We start from the raw sequence: 22,411 nt of genomic DNA, 5'->3' as shown, positions 1-22,411 counted from the left end.
GTCCGAGTAAGGGAGAACTGTCCGAACGCCTCGCGCAGGTTGGGGTTCAGGGTGCTTCGAGTGGGCGCTCTGGTCTCGAGTGGCATTTGTGCTATGCTTTGTCCTTTTTTTAGCTAATAATAATAACAAAAACAATGTTTTTTAAACGCAGTTAGTCCTTGGGTTCATAATATCTTACTTTCACAGCATTCCAAATTTTGTACTTGGTGTTTCTGCGGTGTTTGTGTTGAGATGGGCAGAGGGAAGGGATCAGGTGTCCGTCTGGGTTCGTAAGGGAAAGTGAGTCTCTATGTTGTATGGGATTAAAGAAACCGATGAACAGATTGGTATTTCTAGCTGGATTACAAAAATCCATGTACTTACTGATGAAAGATGATTTAGAAAGTTTCCTAGTAAAGTGCTCCCAAATTTCCTGTATTTAGCTTGCGCCTCTTTACGGTGGGCTATCACATGTTTACACGTGTTTACACATGTGATAGCAGAGAAGATATGGGGAAAATGAAATGGTGCTAAATTGGCTTCAGTGCCTGTCTGTGTAGGATAGCAGGCAACCCTGGCCCGTGTTTCCTCTGTGCTAAGGAATGTTATGGTTCCACTTGTGTTCAAGCAGCTGCTTTGCCATGTCTGTGCTCCGAAGTTTTCCAGCTTTTCCTTAAGGTAATCTGAGTGAGTTGAGATAATTCTTTAAAACACAATTATGGGGTGTAGTAAGGACAGAACCCTGCTTCCCTGATGTTTTGGGATCTTTTTATGCTGTATAACCAAAAGCCTGTTCCAGCACCTATCTTCTCTGCCCACTCCAGAAACTGTGTTTCTTTGAATCTTCTGCAACACACACACAGTACCATTTTACTGATTTCTGCAGCCTGACCAAGTGCAGAGTCTCCGTCTGAAGTCAGTTCGTATAGTGAGAAAGTTGTAGGCATAGATGATCATTCTTCATGTGTGAACTTCCATTTCCAATAAAGCTTTACATGATGGTTTTTGTAGCTTCAGAAATTCTGGGTGAAGTGCAGCAGTTTCTCAGAAGAAAAACAACAGTGTCAACTTGTTAAAACATGCAGCGTATTGGCAGGACCAGGTTGTGAGCATATTTGCATGATTTGGAAACAGTTTAGGACACTATTTCCTGGGCAGACTGCTTCTCTTGGCATCCTGCTGCTTAACATGACTCCAAAGAGAGTGGAGATCATGTCATGGACAGAAATGATTATGAAAGATGGAGTTAGGATTTGATACATAACTTGATTTGGGAGGTATTTTTATAGAGAAAAAAATTGCTCATTTTATGATAATAATAATATTCTACCGCTGTAAAAATGCAAAATACACTTCTTTTTTTTTCCTTTAGGGTATAGTTTGTGCCTGCATTGGCTGAATATAGGGGCCCAGAGCAGGCTGACATCCTCCCAAGTTTATGCAGCCTATTAGATATTTCCTGCTAAATCAGTGAGCTCCACGCATTGTCAGGTCTGTTTAGTAAGCTTACTTCAGGATTAAGTTAGTGGAGGTGTTTCTGATTATTTTTTTTTTAAATCAATTTAAAATTCAGTATATTCGTTACCAATCAGAACTTCATGGAGAACGAAATTAATCATAGTAATTAAATGGTGAATGTGCTGGATGTGGCTGGAATGTAAGCAGCAGTGTTCAGGCCAACTTTAACAATTTTATTGAAGCAAGAGTGACCATCCAGTTGTCTAGTATGTGTTTCTTGAAAACATATTTATGAGGTTTTAATTGTCTTATTATCACTTTATAATTATAGCCAGTCAGTTTGAGCAGTATTGCTTGTGTTTTTTAATCAAAACAATTTATTCTCAAATCAGAGGGAATATATGAAGGAGGAGGTGGAGGAGTGTGCTGAAGATGAGGCGACTGAATCGCAAGAAGACCTTGAATTTGATGAAAGAATTGGATGCCTTTCCAAAGGTTCCTGAAAGCTATGTGGAGACTTCAGCGAGTGGAGGCACAGGTAGGCCTTGTTGAGATGCTGACATTGACAGCAGCTTCAATAGGAGGAAGACAGGCATCTGTGTTCACTTGAAACTAACCAAAATTGGTTTTTGATTTCTTTGTTGGACTGTCTGAGCTCATCCCCTTCAAGTAAATACATAATATCTTATTCAGACAGATGCATCCATCACTCATCTGAAGGGAGATTTTTTATATAAAGCTGGTGAGAGTCAATCCAGTGTGAAGGTTCACTGTAAAAACTTCTACCCCATTACAATTGGAAGTGCACTGTGCCAAGGCTGTCATAAAATGTTCTCATTTGTTGTCTCACTAAGCCCTTTTCTTGGTGAGACTGAGTGTGAACTGAAATGATGGTGGGATTCAACACTGTGCTTTTGTAAAAGAGGAAAAACATTCTCCAGAGGCAGATAAGTTGAACATCAAGATGAAGAGCAGCTTTCTAAAGCTTTTTTCTTAAAGGTGTAGTTGATTTTAAGAATAAAGAAAGCCCTTTGAAGAACTAAACACTTCATTTCAGGACATGTGCTTGTACTGGCCTTATTAGTCACTCAAGCTTCTCTGAAAAAGCTGTAGCTGTAAAGACTACATTTTCTTTATGTATCTGCTCATAAAATTGTGCTTTTAAGTTGAGCTGAGTTAGAGGTAGCCTTATCTGGAAATATGGACTATTGGACTATTGGAATTATTCGCAGTTAGACAGGAAACTGCTAGCACTTAGTCTGAAATGGAGGACACAAATCTTTGTCTTGTGTGATTATGTCTGAAACTCAGTTGAGTAAAAAGTTCAAAGCTTTTGAAGTTGTTACACCACTTGTAGTGTAGAAGTAAATATCACAAGGATCTGTATTACTTTGCTACATTTCCTGAATTGCACTGTTAATGATTAAAGGATTATTACATATAAAATAATCCCTAAGAAGTGATTAAATAACTCTTTGTTAATGTCTCAGTTCCTGAGAAAGTTGTTTCTATGTTGTAATTTGCAGAAAAACAATAAATGCTTAAAAAAGTCCTTTTTTTGTAGTATAGCACCTTCATGAGAACTTCACTTTGGTGAATGGTGCCTTAAGGATTTCTCAACACCAGAAATTACTTTAGCATTCTTTGGTTTTATCCCAATAACTTTATAAATGACAATATAGGATTATCTTATTCTGTGCCATTATGAAATCTGAAATAGTATTCCTGTTTCATTCAGGATTGACATACCAGGCTTACTTTCTGGTGTGATAGGGATCCAAAACATACCAAGACTCTTCTCAGAATTTCAGTGCCTTCAAACCCATTACAAAAGAAGTACCAGTTTCTCAAAGAGGCTGAGACTCCAGCTCTTGAGCTGGGAGACCCTTGAGACAAGAGGATCTGTCTTTGGAAATTCTACAAGACTTTATTTGCCTGTTCAGATCCACAGATACCTTCACACAGAATTACCCAGAAAGCAGCAATGGCTCTAATTGTTCCTGTGTGGCTCTGGGTAGTCAGTATGGTTCCAGCTTTCCTATTGCCTGGCTGGGGTGAGTCTGTCCTACTGGGCTCCAAAAGGATATTGATAGCCAGAATAATTAAATGATTAGTTCATCTGCTTTCACAGTTCACATTGACATGAAGGTTTTTATATATGTGATTGTTACATGTGTCAGCTGAAAGCTAAAACTGGAAATGTTGCTAATCAATGCAACAGTCAATGATTTCTTTCCTGATCCTGAAGGACAGTGCCTTTATTCCCATGCTCCCACCTGTGGCCTGTGGACCAGTGTGTAGTGAGTTGAAGCCTATCAACAGTGGACTTGTTTTTTCTCAAGTTGCCCTTTGCAGACTCCATAGAAATGCTCCACAGAATGCAAATGAAAAATGTAATCAGTGTCTAAGCTCTACAAATCAGTATGCTCTATAACTGAAGTTTTTTCAACTTAACAAAAGCCATGATTTAATAAAAGGGGCATAGCAGGTGCTTCTGGGTATCTGTTACTGTGTTTCTGACTATGTGCAGCAGGAAGGAAGATCTTCCCTTTGCTTTGTACAACTTTGCAAGTGTGATGAATAGACTGCTTTGGAAATAAGTGAGGCACATACAGCACTAAAATAAACCAATTAGTTTTCATCCTAAAAACAATTTCAAGTCAGTTCTTCACTTATTTAGCAGTTGGTACAATTGGATAGCTACATGTTGCTGATCACCAGAGAGAGAATAGTTCAAGATATTGGGGTGGGAATCCTGACTGTGCATCTATACATAAGTAATATAATGCATATTATTTCTCTTATCTGCTAGCTTCTTGACTCTCAAACTTGATATGAAAAAAACTATTATAAAAACTTAAGCTGTGGACAAGGGGAGACTTGAAGGAATTTTAAGGTGCTCTGCCTTCTTCTTGCATGCTTGAGTTTAGGATTGAGTTTGCCTAGACCATTCCTGACAGTGATTTGTGGGCTTTTTATATGTGGAGGAGGATATAGCCTGTTCCTAAATGTTCCATATTAGGAGTTTCACAACCTCCTCATCATTCTAGAATTTGACTGTACTTAAGTACTTTCTTGATGCAAAGGTATGACTTGTTCTTTTCCACTCCTGTGTAAAAACAAATACAGTAAATATGAAAACAGCCTTCTAAGAGCAGCTTGTGGATTTGTAAATCAAAGATACCAGCATTGTACTGGTCATGCTCAGTTCCTGGGATGTCAGAATTTTGTTTGCTTGTTTCTGAATAATATTTCTCACAATCTAAAATTCTACCTTTTTTTCCCTCTGACCAGTTTCTCTGATAGCATTTACAACAATAGCTTTCCTGACTGTGATGGAATTCATGGTGTACCGGGACACATGGATGAAATATGAATATGAAGTAGACAAGGATTTTACTAGGTAACTTTATTTGTTATAATTCCTTTTAAAACTTAAGTTGTCTATGTTTCAGGGAAGAATAGATTTAAAAGGTTCATGTAACTTGCAAGAAATTTATGATTGAAATTAAAAATAAAATACTAAAGGGACTTGATTTTTCTTCTGTTGATTGATTTGGGTTTCTTCTTTTCTGAAATCTGTGAGGAAGATAAATTGAGATTTCTGCAATGAGGAAATCAAAGTAGTGTAGGCTTGTTGCTGAAGGAGTTGCCTGAGGAATTATTTGCTAACAATTCAGAGAACATTGTAATATTTAACTCCACATCAGCTAGGCAAACTCACCACATTGGCATGATTCTTACTCTAGTTCATATAGTTTGTATGTTGCCATTATATTTTGTGTGCTGGAGGTGAACCTGAAGCACTCAGAACTTTGACTGTCTTATGTAGAAGTTGCTATTGATCTTGTCTCCAGTTACAGCCCCCATGAAGATACATTTACTGATGGTTTCATGTGCTTGTGTGGGCTGTGTTTGCCTTTCTTCAAGAGGTGGTCAGGCACCTATGAGTCCCTGTGAAATAAATGCAGATTTCGTGCCCTGAGCACCTTTAAATGTCACATGTCTGGGACTGAAATAACTTTAAAAGCTGTTTTACTAGTTGCTGTGGTAACAAGCTAAAGATAGATATATTAATTGGATGTCTTGTACATCAGAAATAACGAAGGGTCCTGTAGTGAAAAAGATATGAAAAATTTAAAGGAGCTGCATCAAAAGCTCAAGTAAATCCATTCAGACAGATGGGAGTTTCAGTTAGGCCTTTGCTAAAGTAGGTTATATCCCCAGTGAAGCTATCACATGGGAAGGGTAGTCTGTCAGTTAAGAGACTATTATGGGATTTGGGAGACGGCCTACTACAGATTTCCTGATTTGACTGTGGGCTAATCACTCAGCCTGTGGTTCTTGACAGTTAAAACCAATGGAGACTGGTATCACTGTTACTGCTGTTCTCCTCTCTGCTGACCCTTTCTGATCCCAAGTTGAGCCAGTGTGGAATCCCTTGCTTACATGATTTGCTTGTGGTCAGCTAAGTTCCAGAAGCAGCTCCGGAGGTAATAGAGCCATGTGACTGTAACCACAGGGTTTATTCATTATAATTTAAATTGCTTTTGTTAAACTAACATGAAAACCAATAGGAAATGCCCAGAATATATGGGAATGTCACACATCAGACTTTTGGTGAGATGGAGGTTATCTTTTAAGTTATGAGTGGTTTAATGTGCTCCAAAAGTCCATCTAGCTTCACTTCAATGTTGAACAGATTAAATTTATATTTGTTGGTGTAAATTTTGTTATTTGACCATGTTTCTGCAAGTACTCTGATATTTTTAGCAGTATGTCTCTTGATGCTTGTACTCAATGTGACTTAATAGCTTTTTGCCTTTTTTTTTCCAGTAAATTAAGAATCAATATTGATATTACAGTTGCCATGAGGTGTCAGTGTAAGTATTCCATCAGTAAAAGTTTTGAAATATTTTAAGGCCTCTTCAGAGTATGCATTTGCTTGCAATATAGTTGGAGATTGTTCAGAATATTCTACCAGTGTGATTTTTTTCTGATCTTGATGGCATGTAGTGATCTTGATGGCTTATGACTCACTGAAAAAATTGGTAAGAGATGTGAAGAAAAGTATCTGCACCATCTCATTCGCATCTCACAGAACTTTGCTTTGTCTGTCGGCAAGAAAAGGATCTGCTGTTCCACTCTCTCTTGCTGGAATATTCTAAAAGCTCATTGTGAGACACAACTCAGCAGCAGGAATTTATAACAACTTTTATTTATTTATGAACTTGGGATATATTAACCTGGTCTAGTGTTTAACAGTACTGAAACCATCAAGTAATTTCATCCTCCTCATGAACATATGAGGGATGCCTTCCTATTTAAAGGCAATGCTTACTATTATTTTGACATCATTTAGCAAATGAACCATTATTTCTATGCAGTGGTCTTGCTTGTCCTGGACTGAGAAAGACAGAGAATACTACTTCTACCAGGAATGCAAGCAAATTTTTGTGACTCACTTTTTTTGGCTAGCTTAAACCTTGCAGTAATTGTATGGTACATCGGTTTATTTTTATTTTTTTTTTAGAAATAAACAAAACTTTTTCCTCTTTTTTGACTAGTCTTGCTTTCTATTCACTACTTGTAAAACAGGAGAAAATATTTATGCATAGCAGATCCTAGAAAGCTTGTATGTGTGGTTTATACAACATCACTGTAGGTGTTACTTCAGTGAGAAAATACTGCAGATCTGAAGAGTTTTTGGTCACTGTGCATCAGTTCAAATTGAAGGTTAGATAGGCTGAAGAAACAATGACATACTGAAGTTTACCACTGTACTGTGAAGCTTTCTTTCGACTTGGAAGGGGTTTTTTTGTTGGTCTCTGATCATCTGTGTGACTTAACATTTCTCTCTGTTTCAAACAGATGTGGGGGCTGATGTTCTGGATTTAGCAGAAACAATGGTTGCCTCTGCAGATGGGCTAATCTATGAGCCAGTAAGTTGATTCTTACCTTTTTTTGTTTGAAAATTAAATTGCTCCTGGTGTGAAGCACTACTGGGCTGGTTTGCTTGCGTGTGGTGTTTTTCTCCAACCTCTTAGAAAGAGGTTGCAGTTGATCTCTTGGCCATAGCTTCTGGGTATGTTTGAGCATTAATTGCAATTGAATTTGCTGCCTGGAGTACATTAGTGTTAACCAATACTTAGATTTGAAGTCTGTGCACAGAGGTTACTGTTGATACTCCTGTGCTGATGAAGTATAGCAGGTCTGGTAGCTTGTCTTTAGTGCTTTATGTGGGATGACCCTAGAAATAAACAATCTGCATCTGGACCCTTGTATTTCAAGGATTGCTCCTCTGCTTGTTTTACTGCTGTTTGCATCAAAGCCATGCAAATCAGTTATATCACTTAGAATTAAATTGCTGCTCACTGCTTCTAGTCCCTGTTAGTCAAAGGTGAGAAGGTGACTGCTGACTCAAGTTAGGAAAGCTTTAGGAAAAGACACTGTAGTTATAAATGCAAGCAAGTAAATAACTCTTGAAAGGGACAGAATTTTTTATACTTAAACACTAAAGCTATTACTTAAAGTGCAAAGTCCTTTCATAAACTTCCCTTAGAAGTACAAAGTGTGAAGTTGATTATAACTCCCCACCCCTTCCCACACCCCAGTTTTCTTCTGGGTTTCCTGGAAGGAAGTTTTCTCTGTGTTTTATTAGAGGTGTTATTTTTGTTTCAGGTAGTATTTGATCTCACCCCACAACAAAAAGAATTGCAAAGGTAAACCACTGAGATGCATGCTTATGGCTTGTATTATTTGTACTGGGAGTGATCTTGAGGTACACCAGAGTCTCATGACACAACTATGTCTTGGGTCTAACCACTCTTGTTTGTAATTTAAGAGTGCAAACCTGTGAAAAGATACTACTTACTTTGCTTTTCTCATTATTTGATACCTCTGTATGGAAAAAAATTGGCTTTGTACTCATCTGTGCAATTGGGTCATGCATTTGCAAGCCAGGATGTATGGACTCACTCAGCTTATATTTCCAAATGAGTGTTTGGTAGCACAAGTTATAATTGTGGTATCAAATGTATAAAACAGATATCTAAATGTCCAAGCTGAGCTGTAGTAATGAATTGGCATGTTCTTGCAAAAACAAAATATTTGAGTCATTCATATAACTGAATTGACTCACTGTTCATATTTTAAACTGTGATAGCTTGGTGTTGTGTATGCCCTATACACTGATAGTTTTGTAATAGAACTGAAACTTATTTGGGAGTCTGGCTAGTTTTGGTATTTTGGTAACACACTACTTTAAGTTCTGTATAAAACATCATTCTGAAAGTTATGCTTCAATACTTCTAATAAAGTAATGCAATAGTACTTCTAATAAAGTAATGCTATAATACTTACATCAACTTTGCTAACTTCTTGATTTGCAACCTGCAGCTGAAGCTAATAATTGATTGTGAAGCCAGAGTTTGTTTTGTTGTTGCATGCCTTCACTCTTGTCTCTGATCTTTAGGATGCTGCAATTAATTCAGAGTAGACTGCAGGAAGAACATTCTCTTCAAGATGTGATATTCAAAAGTGCATTTAAAAGTGCTTCTACAGCACTGCCACCACGGTAAGTGGGATTTTGGGTCATTATTCCACCTTCCCCCCCCCCCCATTAATTAGACTTCACATTTTATTGTGGTTATGATCCCCCCTTGCCCCAGAAGACAAGGTTGTAGGAAAAGAAGATGTCACTGCTTTTGGATGCATTTTAAAATAGTATGCTTGATACAGCTTGAGAACTGTTGTTTCCAGTCTGGGGTTTCCAGTTTGGAGAAAGTTTCCGGGTTTTGTGTGTATACTTACACATACATGTGTATGCCTGATACAGACACACAAAGAAATAAATGCACACACTTCTTTTATTCCATTTTGTCTGATGCTTCCTTCTTAATGGGAACTAGTAATGCCAGAGCAATGCTAAATGAGAGTCTTTTTTTTAAAGTGTCTTTCTGTTCAGCAACTTTTAAAAACATTGCTGTGACTTAAAGCTTCATAGTTTTAAAAGAATCAACCTTTGAGTCCATATGTGTTTTGTTAGTAAATTCTGTGTCTAAGGTAGCACAGCTGAGGTTGTGTAGAGAAGCCTTACTATTTTCACTTTATTCCAGCTATCCACAAATGCTGAGAGACTAATGCATGGAATGCTTGGTCTGCCTGAATCTAAATGCTATATGATTTTTTAAATTATTTTTTCCCCAAGGGAAAATGCTTTCCAAATGAAAGCTGAAATTCTCTCCCCTTAAAAACAAACAAACAAACAATCAGCACAAAAAAAAACCCCAAGCCCCACTAAAACAAAAAACTGAGTAAGACAAAACAAACACCAAAACTGCCTTACACACTTCTCATGTTGTAATCTGCCTGTATGAGAACCAAATACATTCTTTCTTCCGAAGGTGAACCTAAAGACAGCTCAAAAAATCTTTTTTTTTTCCTCATTTGCTTGATGTCTTCAGATTAATTAAATCCTTCTTTGCTTCTATGTTACTTGTTAGTGCAGTATTTGAAGTGGTACTTATGCTGGAGATGTATTAAAAAATGTTCTTTTTTCATTTCCCTCTAGGGAGCAGATTTGTAAATATGTTCTGAGTTGTGGACTCCCTAACAAGAGTGGGGAGAGGAAGGTTTCCTAAAAAATAACTGTTAAAAGCTTTTCTTGCTGCAGTGTTGTTAATGTGACCAGAATGTATTTGGTTCTGTTCATTGTAGCATTAAAACTTTCCCAGTGAGCCATTTTTGGTCGAAGTGGGAAAATAAAAAGCCCCAGGGCAACAAGATATACTTATGGTCTTATGTTTTCTGCTCACATGTTCAGGTATTGTAAGCCAGCATTGTAGGCCAGATCTGTGAATACAAGTAGGGATGAAAGCTTATTGGTTTTGTCAAACTGACCTTTACTAGTTTTCCTCCCTTCCACATCTCTCCTGTAATTCCAGAAGAATACAGTAAGGAGAGGTAGATGATAATGCTGTATCTTTTGCTAGGAAAAGGAAATCTAACTGTACTGCTGTTATTTCTACTAGACAGTGAATATTCTCGAGTACTCTCAGTGTTGTTTTTACTTAAACAGGGAAGATAATTCATTGCAGTCTCCAGATGCATGCAGAATTCATGGTCATCTCTATGTCAATAAAGTGGCAGGGAACTTTCACATAACTGTGGGCAAGTATGTTCTGTTCAATTCCTGAAAATAAAAACCCCTTTGACTTCTACATTCTGTATAGTGCATGTATGTATTTATTTGTTTGTGCTTTTATATTTCAGAATTAGTGACTGGTTTTTATTAGCCTTTCTGTACTCATGCTTGATATTTTTTTCCATGTAGTAATACCTTTTCTTGCACACTGAAATTTCTTCCTAATTTCCTGAAACAACGCAGTGCGGTGCATTGTTGCGTGTAATGTAGTTTTTATGAATTCCATGTCTTACGGGATGGAAACTCTTGAAACTTGCTTTGTCAGAGAGCAAATGCAGAGTGCAGTTAACTTGCTTAGTCATGGAACAAATAGGGTCAAATTTTTGTTAGTCACTTGAACAGTTCTGCAGTTTTTTGTGGGGTAGAGCTTGGTGATTCTTCTAATAGCACAATTGATGTGGTTTTGATATTTCTAAAAATGAAAGACAGTAATTTTTTGTAAGAGGGTTTTTGTGAGTCCAGGGTTTCTGTAACTTACTGTTCAGGCTGTCTGTACTTGTCTGTATATAGATATACTCAATTTTTATAGATATCAATTTCTAAAACACATATATAACATATATTTAAGCATATATATGTTATACATATGTGCATAAATACACATTTTATATAGAGATAAAATATTTATGGAAATTGAGGAGGAAAGGTAATTTTTCTGCATAGTCCTGTGTGGATTCATAAAACGTTTCTTGCTTTCTTTAGGGCAATACCACACCCTCGAGGCCATGCACACTTGGCAGCCCTTGTAAGCCATGAGTGTAAGTTCCTTCTGTCATCTCCATATGAACATGTATCGTTTCAGTCAGACTGCTGTCTCCTAATTCATGTGAAGTTGCTGTTGCAAAGATGTTCTAGCTGTGCAATTGCATTGTAAAAAACAGTGAAGAATATTCTCTTCAATGATCTGACTCAGTAGCGACTTTCTTTTATACATGTAACACTATTAGGACTATCTTTAGATTGCTTCTACAGTAATGATAACACAGGAATCTCAGATGTACTCTGTTGTAACACAAATGCCATGTAAAATTCCTGTATTTCAGTCCAAAGTACCTATTTCCTGGAAAATCTTTTTATAAGGTTAAAAATTTCTGAGCTTTGTCCCTAGAAACCTAATTTTTGGATTATGAGTCTAGATGCTAAAGGTGTGTTGTGCCTTACTTAATGTGAGACAAAGGTGACTCACTGTGAAAAATTAACTTGGTTAAGCCAGTAAAGGTTGCTTAAACCTCTAAATGTCTGCCCATGAATTTATGTTAACACAGCTGTATTATAGATCTTAAATACCTTTGTAAAATCAGGTAGTGTAGTATCTTGGAAACTGCCTTATACTTCTCTGTAAATTTGATTTATGAAATTTTAGTCTTTTTATATGCCATTGCATACAAGAACCTGAATTTTAGAATAATTTAATTATTTGACCAACTAGAAATTCTCTGTCATCAAATTATAACTGTTCAGCTCTGGTATTGTTTAAAATAGAGTAGTAATTTAGTTTAGAGCTCTTTTCTAGAGAAATTTATCTTTTTTGTTAAATATTTTGGATTTGAGTTTTCTTTGAAGCATGTGTAGATATATTGGTGTAGTCACAGGCACAAATCCAGTAACTTGCTTGGTAAATGCATTAGTTAGAATATGTCAGTATGAGAAATGGGTGAATATTTTTCTCTACGTACAGAATCTCATAGTTTAAAAATGTTTCATTCCTCTGTATTATCTTTCAGCTTATAACTTCTCCCATAGAATAGATCATTTGTCATTTGGAGAGCTTATTCCAGGAATTATTAATCCTTTGGATGGAACAGAAAAAATTGCATCCGATCGTAAGTGTTGTGTGTTTAAAAAAGCATATTGTTTTCTATAGTTTCCCAATAGTTACATTTAAAATATTATAATTTTTTCATGAATGTTGTGATTTATAAGCAGCATGTCAGGCTAAATTTGGTAGTGAGCAATGCCCTGTTAATTTATCTACATGGCATTTAAATGGACATTTCTTTTCAATATCTGCATCACTGTACTCTGCTGTTTCCCTGAAGCTGATTTGCAGTTTTTTCCAGGTTTGTGCTATGTTGAAGTTACAGTATATCTGAACACACTGCAAAGCGTTTTGCAGGGGTATGTTACAGTGGAGAATCATAGATCTGATTGTTGTCATAATGGGGAAAAATAGGTCTGATTTGATTTAAAAAAATAGCACCAGGAGTCTTGGATTCTATTCCTGTATTTGGGTTGTGTCTCCCACAGTGTGTTTTGTGAGGCTACTACAGGATGGATTTGTGTATCACTTTGTTTCCTCCTGTATGAATAAAGGAGAGTTATAACCTGCCTCATCCTGTCGCTGATGTTACCTGTGAGAGTGATCCCCAGAACCTTCTACAGCTGCTGTTGTCTCAGAGCCAGTCCCTTGGCTGGTACAACCAGAATGGTTTAGTGTAGTTAAAACAAGTTGCTGTAGTCTGTTGGTGTTTGTTCTCTAGGGAATTGCACAGAGCAATCATAAATGCACGATAATGCTGATTGCACAAGAAGAATTCTCCAAAAGTCTAATCAAGAGAAAAACCATAACCAGTTTAGGAGGGCTTCCAGCATTTTATATACAATTCAATCTACTGAGACCACTGTGAGATGTGTATATATCATGAAAAATATGACAGCGTGAAACTTGCTCTAGTGCCCTAGAAAACACTACCTATGTGTTTCATTTGAAGCTTTGAGTGGCCTGACCTTAATGAGTCTTTTCATTACATGGGTAAAATCTAAATTTCTCTGAGTACAAGTGGGACATATGCCTTTTCCATGGAAATTAACTTTGTTCGTGCAGATGGTGCTGAAGTAGTCTTGGCAGTGCTGGGACTCATGGAAGAATGTCCCTAGTGTAAATGGCTTAGCTGATTAACTGTTTTAATATTATTTCTTTGATTTATTTGTGAATGTCTCAGATGGTCTTTGACTCTGTATTTGATTCAACAGTGAGATGTTTTTTCTTCTAGACAACCAGATGTTCCAGTATTTTATCACAGTTGTGCCAACCAAACTCCATACGTATAAGATTTCAGCAGAAACTCATCAATTCTCAGTGACAGAAAGGGTAAGTAGAAGTAATAAACGAAATGGAGAGAAAAATCTAGAAGTGGTTGTTGATAACAGAAGTTCAAATGTGAAAACAGAGACTTGGTTGTACCATGGTTGTGAAAATTCCTCTAGAGTGAAGAGACTCTTTCTAGAACATTCTAGTACACTGGATTTATCTGTAAGTCATACGGTACTGATGGTGAAATATATATGTGCTTGGTGACATGTGCAAACTTCTTGCCTTAGCACTTTGCATCTGTAGATCTGGAGTCTGATATTAAAATTAATGATAATCTGGTAATTTCCACTTCACTGGATGTTAATAGTGGTGGTGGTGAAACCCTCCAAGTGTTAGGTCTGTAGCCTAGTGTGTAGCCTTGCAAGTATTTAATCTACCATTAGCTTTTTATCCATGTGGGAGGCAAACAAAAAATGCAGCTCATGTGAATATCATGAATTTGGTTGTGGAGTGTAAGAAATGGAAACAAAGGTAGTTTGTATGAAAAACTAATCTAACAGTATATGTCTCAGCTGTCTTGTTTACCCTTTGTTGAACCATCAATTTTAATTACTCTCAAGACTAGAGAGCTTCCACTTCATTTAATTCTGAATCCATACTGAAAATAGTGCAGCATAGTACTAATTTTAAAGATTGCTGTAAATAGGAAAAAAACCTTGGGTGTACTGCTTACATGTCTTATTTTCAGAGACTGAACTTGATTTTTATCTTCTATTCAAAAGCCAAAGAAAAAAATCCCTGTAGAAAATGTAATTAAAAATGACAGATAAAGCAAGAGGTGAGAAAGAAGCCTTGGGTTGAAAGGAAATTCAGGGATTAGAGTGGCAGTTCACTGAATTACAGCTTGTGGTGTTCTCCAAGGGAGAAAAAGTTTTTATTTCCTCACAATTCCATGTTATGCTTCTGAAAAATACATGGGTAGGGGAAGTAGGATAGAGGTGATGTCTTGGTGTTCAGCTTGGGACGTGCGGACCACCGAAGGGAAAGGTTCACTCTGAAACTCATGAAAGCTGGACTACAGAGAGGAATGAAGAGGAATTTCATAGTGCAGTGTACCCCACCTCCTGCTGGTCTAGCAATCTGCTTTGTGTTTTCTCTGCACAATCTCTGCAACAACCAAGGCATTCCTTAAGCTGTTGACTGACATCTGTAAGTTTGTCTTAGACACTTTTCCTTTTTTTTATCTTGTATTCAGTTTTTCTCTCCTCCTGCTGTAAAGATGGTACTATCAATTACCTCTCCAGTCTAAGTTAGCTCTTTATTTTTTTGTGGGGATCTATTTTTATGAAAGTTGCAACAGCCACAGGTTGCTTAATGGAAAAGCTTGGAATAGCAGAGGTAAAGTGGCATTATGTACTTCTTTGCTCTTGCTCAGGAGGTAGCCCTGTAAAGCTTATTTGTGTTAATCTTAGGACACCAAATAGTCCTAGCAGATAAGATGGAGAAGGCTTTTAAGAACAGCTATTGACTGAACAACTTAGTGCACTTATTTTATGAGAGTAGAGACACATGCAGATGTGGGAAAACGTGGTCAGGCAGGCATGGCTAGAAGTTGAATGCAGTGAAGTTTAATTACCAGTGGTGAGCAGATGGGGAAACAGAGTTTGAAAGGTGTGGGCAGAATCATCTCCACTGTTGTTGGTGTTTGAGATACTGTGTTTATCTATATCGAAAAGATTTAATTCTAGCAAGGCTTCACTAAGCTCTCTGATGCAGGGTTAGTTATTTTCAGCAGGTTTTAGCAATCAGAAGTTGAATCTGCAGCAGTAGAAGCTGGAAGCAGACCAAAATGGTTTGCAGGAAAAGAATTCTGTATCTTTTGAGGATGGAATTTTGTGTGTTCTATTTAACTTCATATTCTTTTTTTACCATTTGACCTCAAAAGACCAGTAACGCTTAGGGAAACAACAGAGGAAAACAAACAGTACAAAGGCTTTTGTGTCACTTGCCAATGGCAAGGATCTGTTTAGCTACCTTCAGTCTTCCTTCTTAGTGTGCCTCATCATCTGTCTTTGAATGCTGACTGTCGTCATGCTTTTGAAATACGGAAAGCATTCCGCATTTTGTTATTTAACCATTGCGAAGTTTTTGTGGCCTGGTATCATTACTGATACATTATTTTGATTCCTTTTTACTTTGAAAAGTACAGATCAGGCAACTTCTTCAGTCAACTAACACTGACACAAACCAGCTTTTTCTGCTATCTCAACAAAGTGGTGTTCTGCTTTATATTTTGTACTGTATTCTGCACGGTTTCTGAGCACAGTGTTAAACCTACAAATGAAATGGAGCTGTGATATATTGCTTTTCTGTTCAGTCCTACTTGTCTTCTCTGTTCTTATTAACTTGGACATGGCTGAGTTTGTCTTCAGTCAGTTGTGTTCTTTTCTGCTCCCCTGATGTATTTTCAGTCTGACATACTTGGCAGTATATTTTTCAACACCTTTCCCTAACAACAAAAGGACAGCAAACTTTTGAAAGAAGCTTAAGGCTGTGTTGAGGTGTTTTCTCCTTTTAAAAGTAGGTATTTACAGCAGTCACACTGTCATGTTTGGGGTCTTTTGGTATAAGAATTTGACCAAATGAGAAGAAACTGTAGAAGTTCTTGGATTAGGACTGAGATGCCCGGTAGTCCTAGTGAGTTTGGGGGTTCTATTTATTGAGATGCGTGTGTGACTTGTCTGAAATGACATAACAGACAAAAATTTTGAAAAGAGGCTTTTGCCAAGGAAGATCCTCAGGGTCCCTTCCAACCTGGTATTCCATGATTTATATACACCCTCCGGGGAAACTGCCGTAGTCAAGGCTGTACAACAACTGAAATGTCTCCTGAGGGTCTCACCCTGATGTCATTCATAGCAGTGGATAAAGGAAGAGTTGCAGCACCTTGTTATACCTGTGCAGTCCCCTGAGTTCACAGGCCAGACCAAGACTGTGGCACTTATTATCACAGGTACTGAAAACAATCCAGTTATAAACATCCTTGTTTAAAGGACCATGTGAGCAAGTCTTGGGAGAAAGTACCAGAGTATGATAGTGAACACTGATATGCAGCACAGAAGACCAGTGACCTAGAAAGTAAACTTTTACTTAATGGTGTTTGACATTTAGAAGGTACTGGTCAAAGTTACCTTGATGTTCCCTGGTCTTCTATTGATTGCTAACTCTGATTAAACAGCTCTTTGTTACCACATCTAGTAAGACGGGTTTTCTTGTGGCTAATAACAAGTGACTAATTTGTGTTTCTCTCTTTTCTTTCAGGAAAGAGTAATCAACCATGCAGCTGGCAGCCATGGGGTGTCAGGAATATTCATGAAATATGATATCAGTTCACTCATGGTGACAGTGACAGAAGAACATATGCCTTTTTGGCAGTTCTTAGTGAGGCTCTGTGGCATTATTGGGGGAATTTTTTCAACTACAGGTGATTATCAGAGCCTTCCCTCTTAAGTTCTATCAGAATTGGGGTTTTTTCATGGTGATTGTTATGGATAAATTACAGGGGAGTCCTGAACCTCTAATAGGTTTAAGATGAAGTGCTTATTTTGTGTGCACCGAAATGTGCCATGGAAGCTACTCAGTTTCAGTGTCCCAGTATGGCATTTCTGCTGTTCTGAGAGCCTGTTGTTTCCTTTCTGATAACTATAGCATAGTTTATTTTCTTCTGGAAGAGCAAGGATATATCTGTGTTTGTGTATATATATATACACACACACACATACATACAGATACGCCCTGACTTCTGATATTCTGTGTAGTTCCTTTAACTGGGATCCACTGTTAAATCAGTGACAAAAGTTGAGATAAAATTTCCATCTGAAGTAATTGGGAGGATTTTTGTTGTCAATGTACTGCAGGATTTTCTCCTTCAAAGAAAATAAGTTGAAAAGGCACAATCCACTTACTAGTCAAGACATAATAGGGTATCTTGATCTCAAGTCATTTCTTTTCTTGGCTCTCATTTGAAGAGAGCTTTAGTAAAGAGACCTTGAACTAAGAGCTGCCTTTCGAAGTAGATATTTCTGTCCCACAGAATGTATTTTCACCCATGAAAGCTGGCAGAGGGTGACATTTACTTGGATAGCTTTACTTTTCTCAGTGCATTTCAGAATGTTAGAATTCTCCCCTGCCCTTGATGTTTCCTTTCTGTATGTTAATTTCTCAGTGCTTTATGTACAGGTTTACTGCACTGTATTCTGTGTAGAGTTTTGTTGTAATGCTTCCATAGATAATACATTTTTACTACTGATGACAATTTAAATCTTGTTTGACATTGCAGGAATTTTACATGGCTTTGGAAGATTTGTAGCAGAAATTATTTTTTGCCGTTTCAGGCTGGGCTCTTACAAATCCACATCGGTAAGGAAAACTTCCTCTAAGTATTAAGTGGTACAGCTGAGGATGGATGATGAGGTCAGCTTTGGACTTGGTCTCAGGAAGTTTTAAGATGTTGGCAATAAACTCTCCCTTGACATGCATATGAGCACAGATTCAACAGCTTTTAAAAACAGTCAGAAAACCTAAAACATAAGGAAGCAAGGAAACAAGCTGAATCAATGCAGCTGAGTGTCGTGGGGGTTTTTCTCCTACATTCCCTCCATTGTCCTTAGTATTATATTTTTCTTTTTATTCTTTTTATTCATATTGCTCCAAAAATTACATGTTTTCCCAGGCCTAGTCAGTCTCCCTGTCCTGGTTTTGGTTTCACATTTTCTTCTGCTTGACCTGCAGACTGAAGAAGGCACACTGTGTGCTGCAGGTGTTCAGTGGTGCTCCTTATTAGTCTGCAGGCTACTGCCAAGCACTGTGAAAAAGCTGAGCTATCTTCACCTTTCCCTTCATTGGTCATTAATAGGATTACTCCTCTAGCAACTACTTGATGTCAATTTACTTTTATTTTTCCTATTTAAGCCTGTAGATAGTCTTTGAGATCTCTGCATTTCTCTCATATTTAGTTGATGTTTGCCAGCTGGCAAGATTATGTGAGTGGAGAGAGAGGAGGGAAGGTAAGCAGATTGGTATAATTGTTGTATGAGAGACCAGGTAAAAGACATCCAAGAAGTGCCCAAGTATGTGCTTTTGGGGGAGGGAGTGGAGATTCTGTGGACAAGCCATTAATAACACCTTGTTTTTGTTTCACTAGGTCCCACTTTCTGATGGCCACACAAGCAACCACTTACCTCTAATTACAGACAATAGTACACATTAGCCTCCTGAGAAAATTTTCTTTCTTCCTGCCTGATACAGAAGACTTTTTTTTATAATGAACATTGTGCAATATGCTGAGACAGCGCTGATGGGCAGCAAAAAAACAAAGCCTTTACAAAAAAACCAACAACAACAGCAAAACAATTTGTGTAATTTTTTTGTCTTTCTGAGTGCACGTGGAGTCATAGAAAGTTGTGAGACCAGTGAGGTGGACCATCTGGAGAGTAAAGGAGTGTTACTGCCAACACAATATTCATGGTCGAGCTGAACATCTTCGTGGTGGCTGCTGTTGACCACTGAAGCATCTTAGTGATGCCTGGGAAGGCTGCAGCCTCAAGGAGAGAAGAGAACAAGTGGGATGTGTGGAAGGCACAGAGGGACAGCAGTAGAGCTGGGGTTTCTCTTAGGTATGCAAACGGGGGATTGGGTTTTCTTGTTCTTTTGTAATGCTGAGGCTGAGTGCTAAGATGCCTCATACAGGTGGGGAGCAATCCTAGAAAATCCTGAAGAAAAGGGGGATGAGAGAGAACTTGGAGTAAGGTGGACCCCAAGCCATGATGTTGGTCATAGCTGCGTCCTTTCTGCAGTCCCACCATTCCTTAGTGGAAGAAACACCCTGCAGAGCAGAGGAGTCCCTCTGTTTCCACACATCCACTGTGCCAGCAGTGAGAGTGTCACTTCTGGCATCGGTGTGGAAGTGCTTAAAGACTCTTAGAATGTCCTCCAGTGTGCACAGTTTTTATAACTTGGAATAAGGCATTTAAATAAGGCTTTTAAATAAGGCATTTGACTGTAGTTTTGTTAAAAGACTCCCTAGTAAAAGATCAGGAAATCTTTGTACGCCTCTTTCTGGGTAAAGAAATTGCTTGGATGGAACCTTTGTTGTACCCCTGCTGTTGGTATGTGAGCCATGGGAGCATCTACTTCCTGGAAATGGAGTGGGGGAAGAGGGGAAGAGCAGGAAGCTACCAGTTCAGGGCAGTTGGGAGGTCTGCTAGGCCAGGGAGTATGGAGTTGAAGTAGGTGACTTCAGGGAATCTGAATCCTATTGCTGCAGACAAGTGATGAGAAGGGATCTGCAAAATTAATCCATATTGTTCATGAAGGTATTTGTAAATTAAGAGAGCAATATCATATTGTAAATATGCTACTGAGAATGAATGTTATTAATGCAGATGGTGCTTTGAGAAATGGAACATCGTGTTACTGCTGAACTGCTGGTACACAACTGTGGTTGAACAGTTACTCCACCAGTGTAAAAACTCAATAATGATTCCTTCTCGGCAAAACTGATTTAATAATATATTAGGAGATGATGCTGGTCCTGGCCTTACTCACCATGGAATGAATATTATAATTGAGAGGACTAATTACAGAAAAATAAAAATCTCTGTGGTGTCAGATTTTGCTGACTTCTGTTAATGTACTTTACAGGACACTTGGATCTTGGTGATGAGCATAGTGTAAATAACACAGCTCATTTGCTATGCAAAGCAAAGGGCTTCCTAAACAGAAGTAATATAGTAAATAAAATGTGGGAAGTAAGGAAAGACCTTTGTTGAATTTGACTGTTGAGAGAGAAGTTTCGGGAAGCTGGGTCCTTGGGGCTGACAGCCAGGTTTGGGGGCTTCTCTTTTATGCTTTTTTTTTAACACTGATTAAAACTCCAGCAACTTGAGAAACTCTTTGTTTCCCATTTCTCCTTAGCATTTCCTTCTGAGGTTTCTTCCCTACTTCTACTCAGACTGGTTCTACTTTGGGCTTTGTCCTAACACTTGTTTCTTACCTGCCTGGAACAGACTGTACAGGTGGGAGAGGCTGATCTCAGTTAACTTTTTGTACCAGAACTTTAAATGTTATTTTCTATTCTCACATAAAAGAGCCAAGCAGCTTGGTGTGTCATAAATCCTTGTGTGGTGTATTTGTGTTACCTAGAACAAAGCTTGTGTGATGGCTGGTTGGTAATGGAAGAAAATTTGGTATCCACTTCCAGATGTGAAGTGCTGCATTGGAGTGTTGCTGTGCTGTTTGCTTGCTTTCCACAGCAGGTTTGGTTGTTGGAGCAGTGCTGCTCACCCTTGTAGCACATGTCATTGGCTTAACCAGCATGTGCAGGAGTGTCCCACAGAAAATAGTAGTTTATTGCAGGGACTTTTTTGGTTACATTTCGTTACGTTGTGTAAATGTGAGAATAGTATGGAAAAATGAAAGGAATGGGTGTCCCAAGGGAAACAGGAACCCAGATGTTGATGTGATGTATATTTTCTGAAAGGGGGATAGCAGATGAAAAATACCATTTTCTGGGTCAGAAAAGATGGTCAAAATGATATATTTTTATCCTTTGCTCTTTGTCGTTGTTGGCAACAGCACAGGGGAAGAAAGTTTTAACCTGCATCAGGTGTGTTCATAGCATGCCATTTGTGACTGCTGTCTTTCTGGCCAAAAAGTCTTCTCCACTCCCAGTTGGATGGTTTGGGTTGTGCTCTGCTCCTGCCCTGCTCTCCCGTGGGAGGTGGTGTTTTTTAACAGACCAGACCATCCTTGGCCCTGTTGCCTGCAAGCCAGAATCACACAACATCGACAGGAAGATGCTGTAAAATCACCATGGTGGGAAAGGACATGTGCTGGTGGAGTCAGTCCTGCATGGAGCTAGGCAAGGACTTCCCTCCTGCCCTCCCCAAGATCTTTTTAAGCTTTTCAGGGACTGATTTGACAAACTCATCCCTAAGTAGTCGGTGTAGTTGCTTAGGAACGGTCAGAGGCAGATATATATTTGGTGTTTAACTGCAGCTGTGATTAACTGTACAGACAAAACCAAGGCCAGGCAGGCAGCTGTTGCCTCATCCTTTTGCTATCGAGTTCTCTGTGAGAAGATCTGGTGCTCAGGATGTCTGGTGTTACGATGCAATAACAGTGAAGCAGTAGGGATGTCATCACCTCGATTGCACCTCTGGTGGTATGGATGATACTAAAGCTCTCTGCTCTCTGTTTCTTCAGAGGTAGCCAAGTGCTGCAGCCTGTTTTTCTGGGAAGATGGGAAATGAGAACAGCTTGTTTGGGGATACTTGCAAAGATCTCTGTTTCTAAAAGGCACCCAGAAGGTGGGGGTGTGGGAGGTTTACTTACTTATGTGTTGCTTACTCAGATTGGTGCAAAGTTACTTCTTGTAAAGACACTGTTTTTCCTGTCAATGCTCAGTTAACGTAAATGATGTCTAGTATTTGGCTTTGGTGGTGGTCTGTTGTTTAAAGAAATGTCCATGCCTGCATGTGTAGTTAGGGTTTAGTAGTTAATGCTTCAAGAAGCCCTGAGGGACTTTGCCTGCTGCCTTCAGTGCCCTGGCAAGGTTTGATGTTGCAGGTCTGTCCACCTGCCCTTGCACACCTTGCTAGAGCACTGGCATTCATTTCAGCTGGCTTAGTTAAAGGGATATGAAATGTTTCATCTTTTCTTCTGACATGGCTTAG

General features: G+C 38.4%; 1 protein-coding gene across 1 annotated transcript in view; it reads left to right on the top strand.

Moving 5' to 3' along the window:
- The window catches only part of ERGIC2 (ERGIC and golgi 2), a 24,110-nt gene extending 3,260 nt beyond the window's left edge, over positions 1-20,850 (top strand). The window contains exons 2-14 of the mRNA XM_008921387.3: positions 1,830-1,975; positions 4,732-4,840; positions 6,274-6,320; positions 7,309-7,379; positions 8,119-8,159; positions 8,912-9,013; positions 10,517-10,612; positions 11,345-11,400; positions 12,367-12,465; positions 13,636-13,733; positions 16,998-17,160; positions 18,016-18,095; positions 18,880-20,850. Of these exons, the coding sequence (XP_008919635.1) occupies positions 1,870-1,975; positions 4,732-4,840; positions 6,274-6,320; positions 7,309-7,379; positions 8,119-8,159; positions 8,912-9,013; positions 10,517-10,612; positions 11,345-11,400; positions 12,367-12,465; positions 13,636-13,733; positions 16,998-17,160; positions 18,016-18,095; positions 18,880-18,945 (1,134 nt within the window). The 5' untranslated portion in view covers positions 1,830-1,869 and the 3' untranslated portion in view covers positions 18,946-20,850. The remainder of the gene's footprint in view (positions 1-1,829; positions 1,976-4,731; positions 4,841-6,273; positions 6,321-7,308; positions 7,380-8,118; positions 8,160-8,911; positions 9,014-10,516; positions 10,613-11,344; positions 11,401-12,366; positions 12,466-13,635; positions 13,734-16,997; positions 17,161-18,015; positions 18,096-18,879) is intronic.
- Positions 20,851-22,411: the final 1,561 nt, after the last annotated feature.

Source organism: Manacus vitellinus, unplaced genomic scaffold (assembly GCF_001715985.3).
Source record: "Manacus vitellinus isolate BGI_N305 unplaced genomic scaffold, ASM171598v3 scaffold_13_pilon, whole genome shotgun sequence".
NCBI classification, from domain to species: Eukaryota; Metazoa; Chordata; class Aves; order Passeriformes; family Pipridae; genus Manacus; species Manacus vitellinus.
Note: the sequence above shows the minus strand (reverse complement) of the source record. Positions and strands in the feature narration are given on the sequence as shown.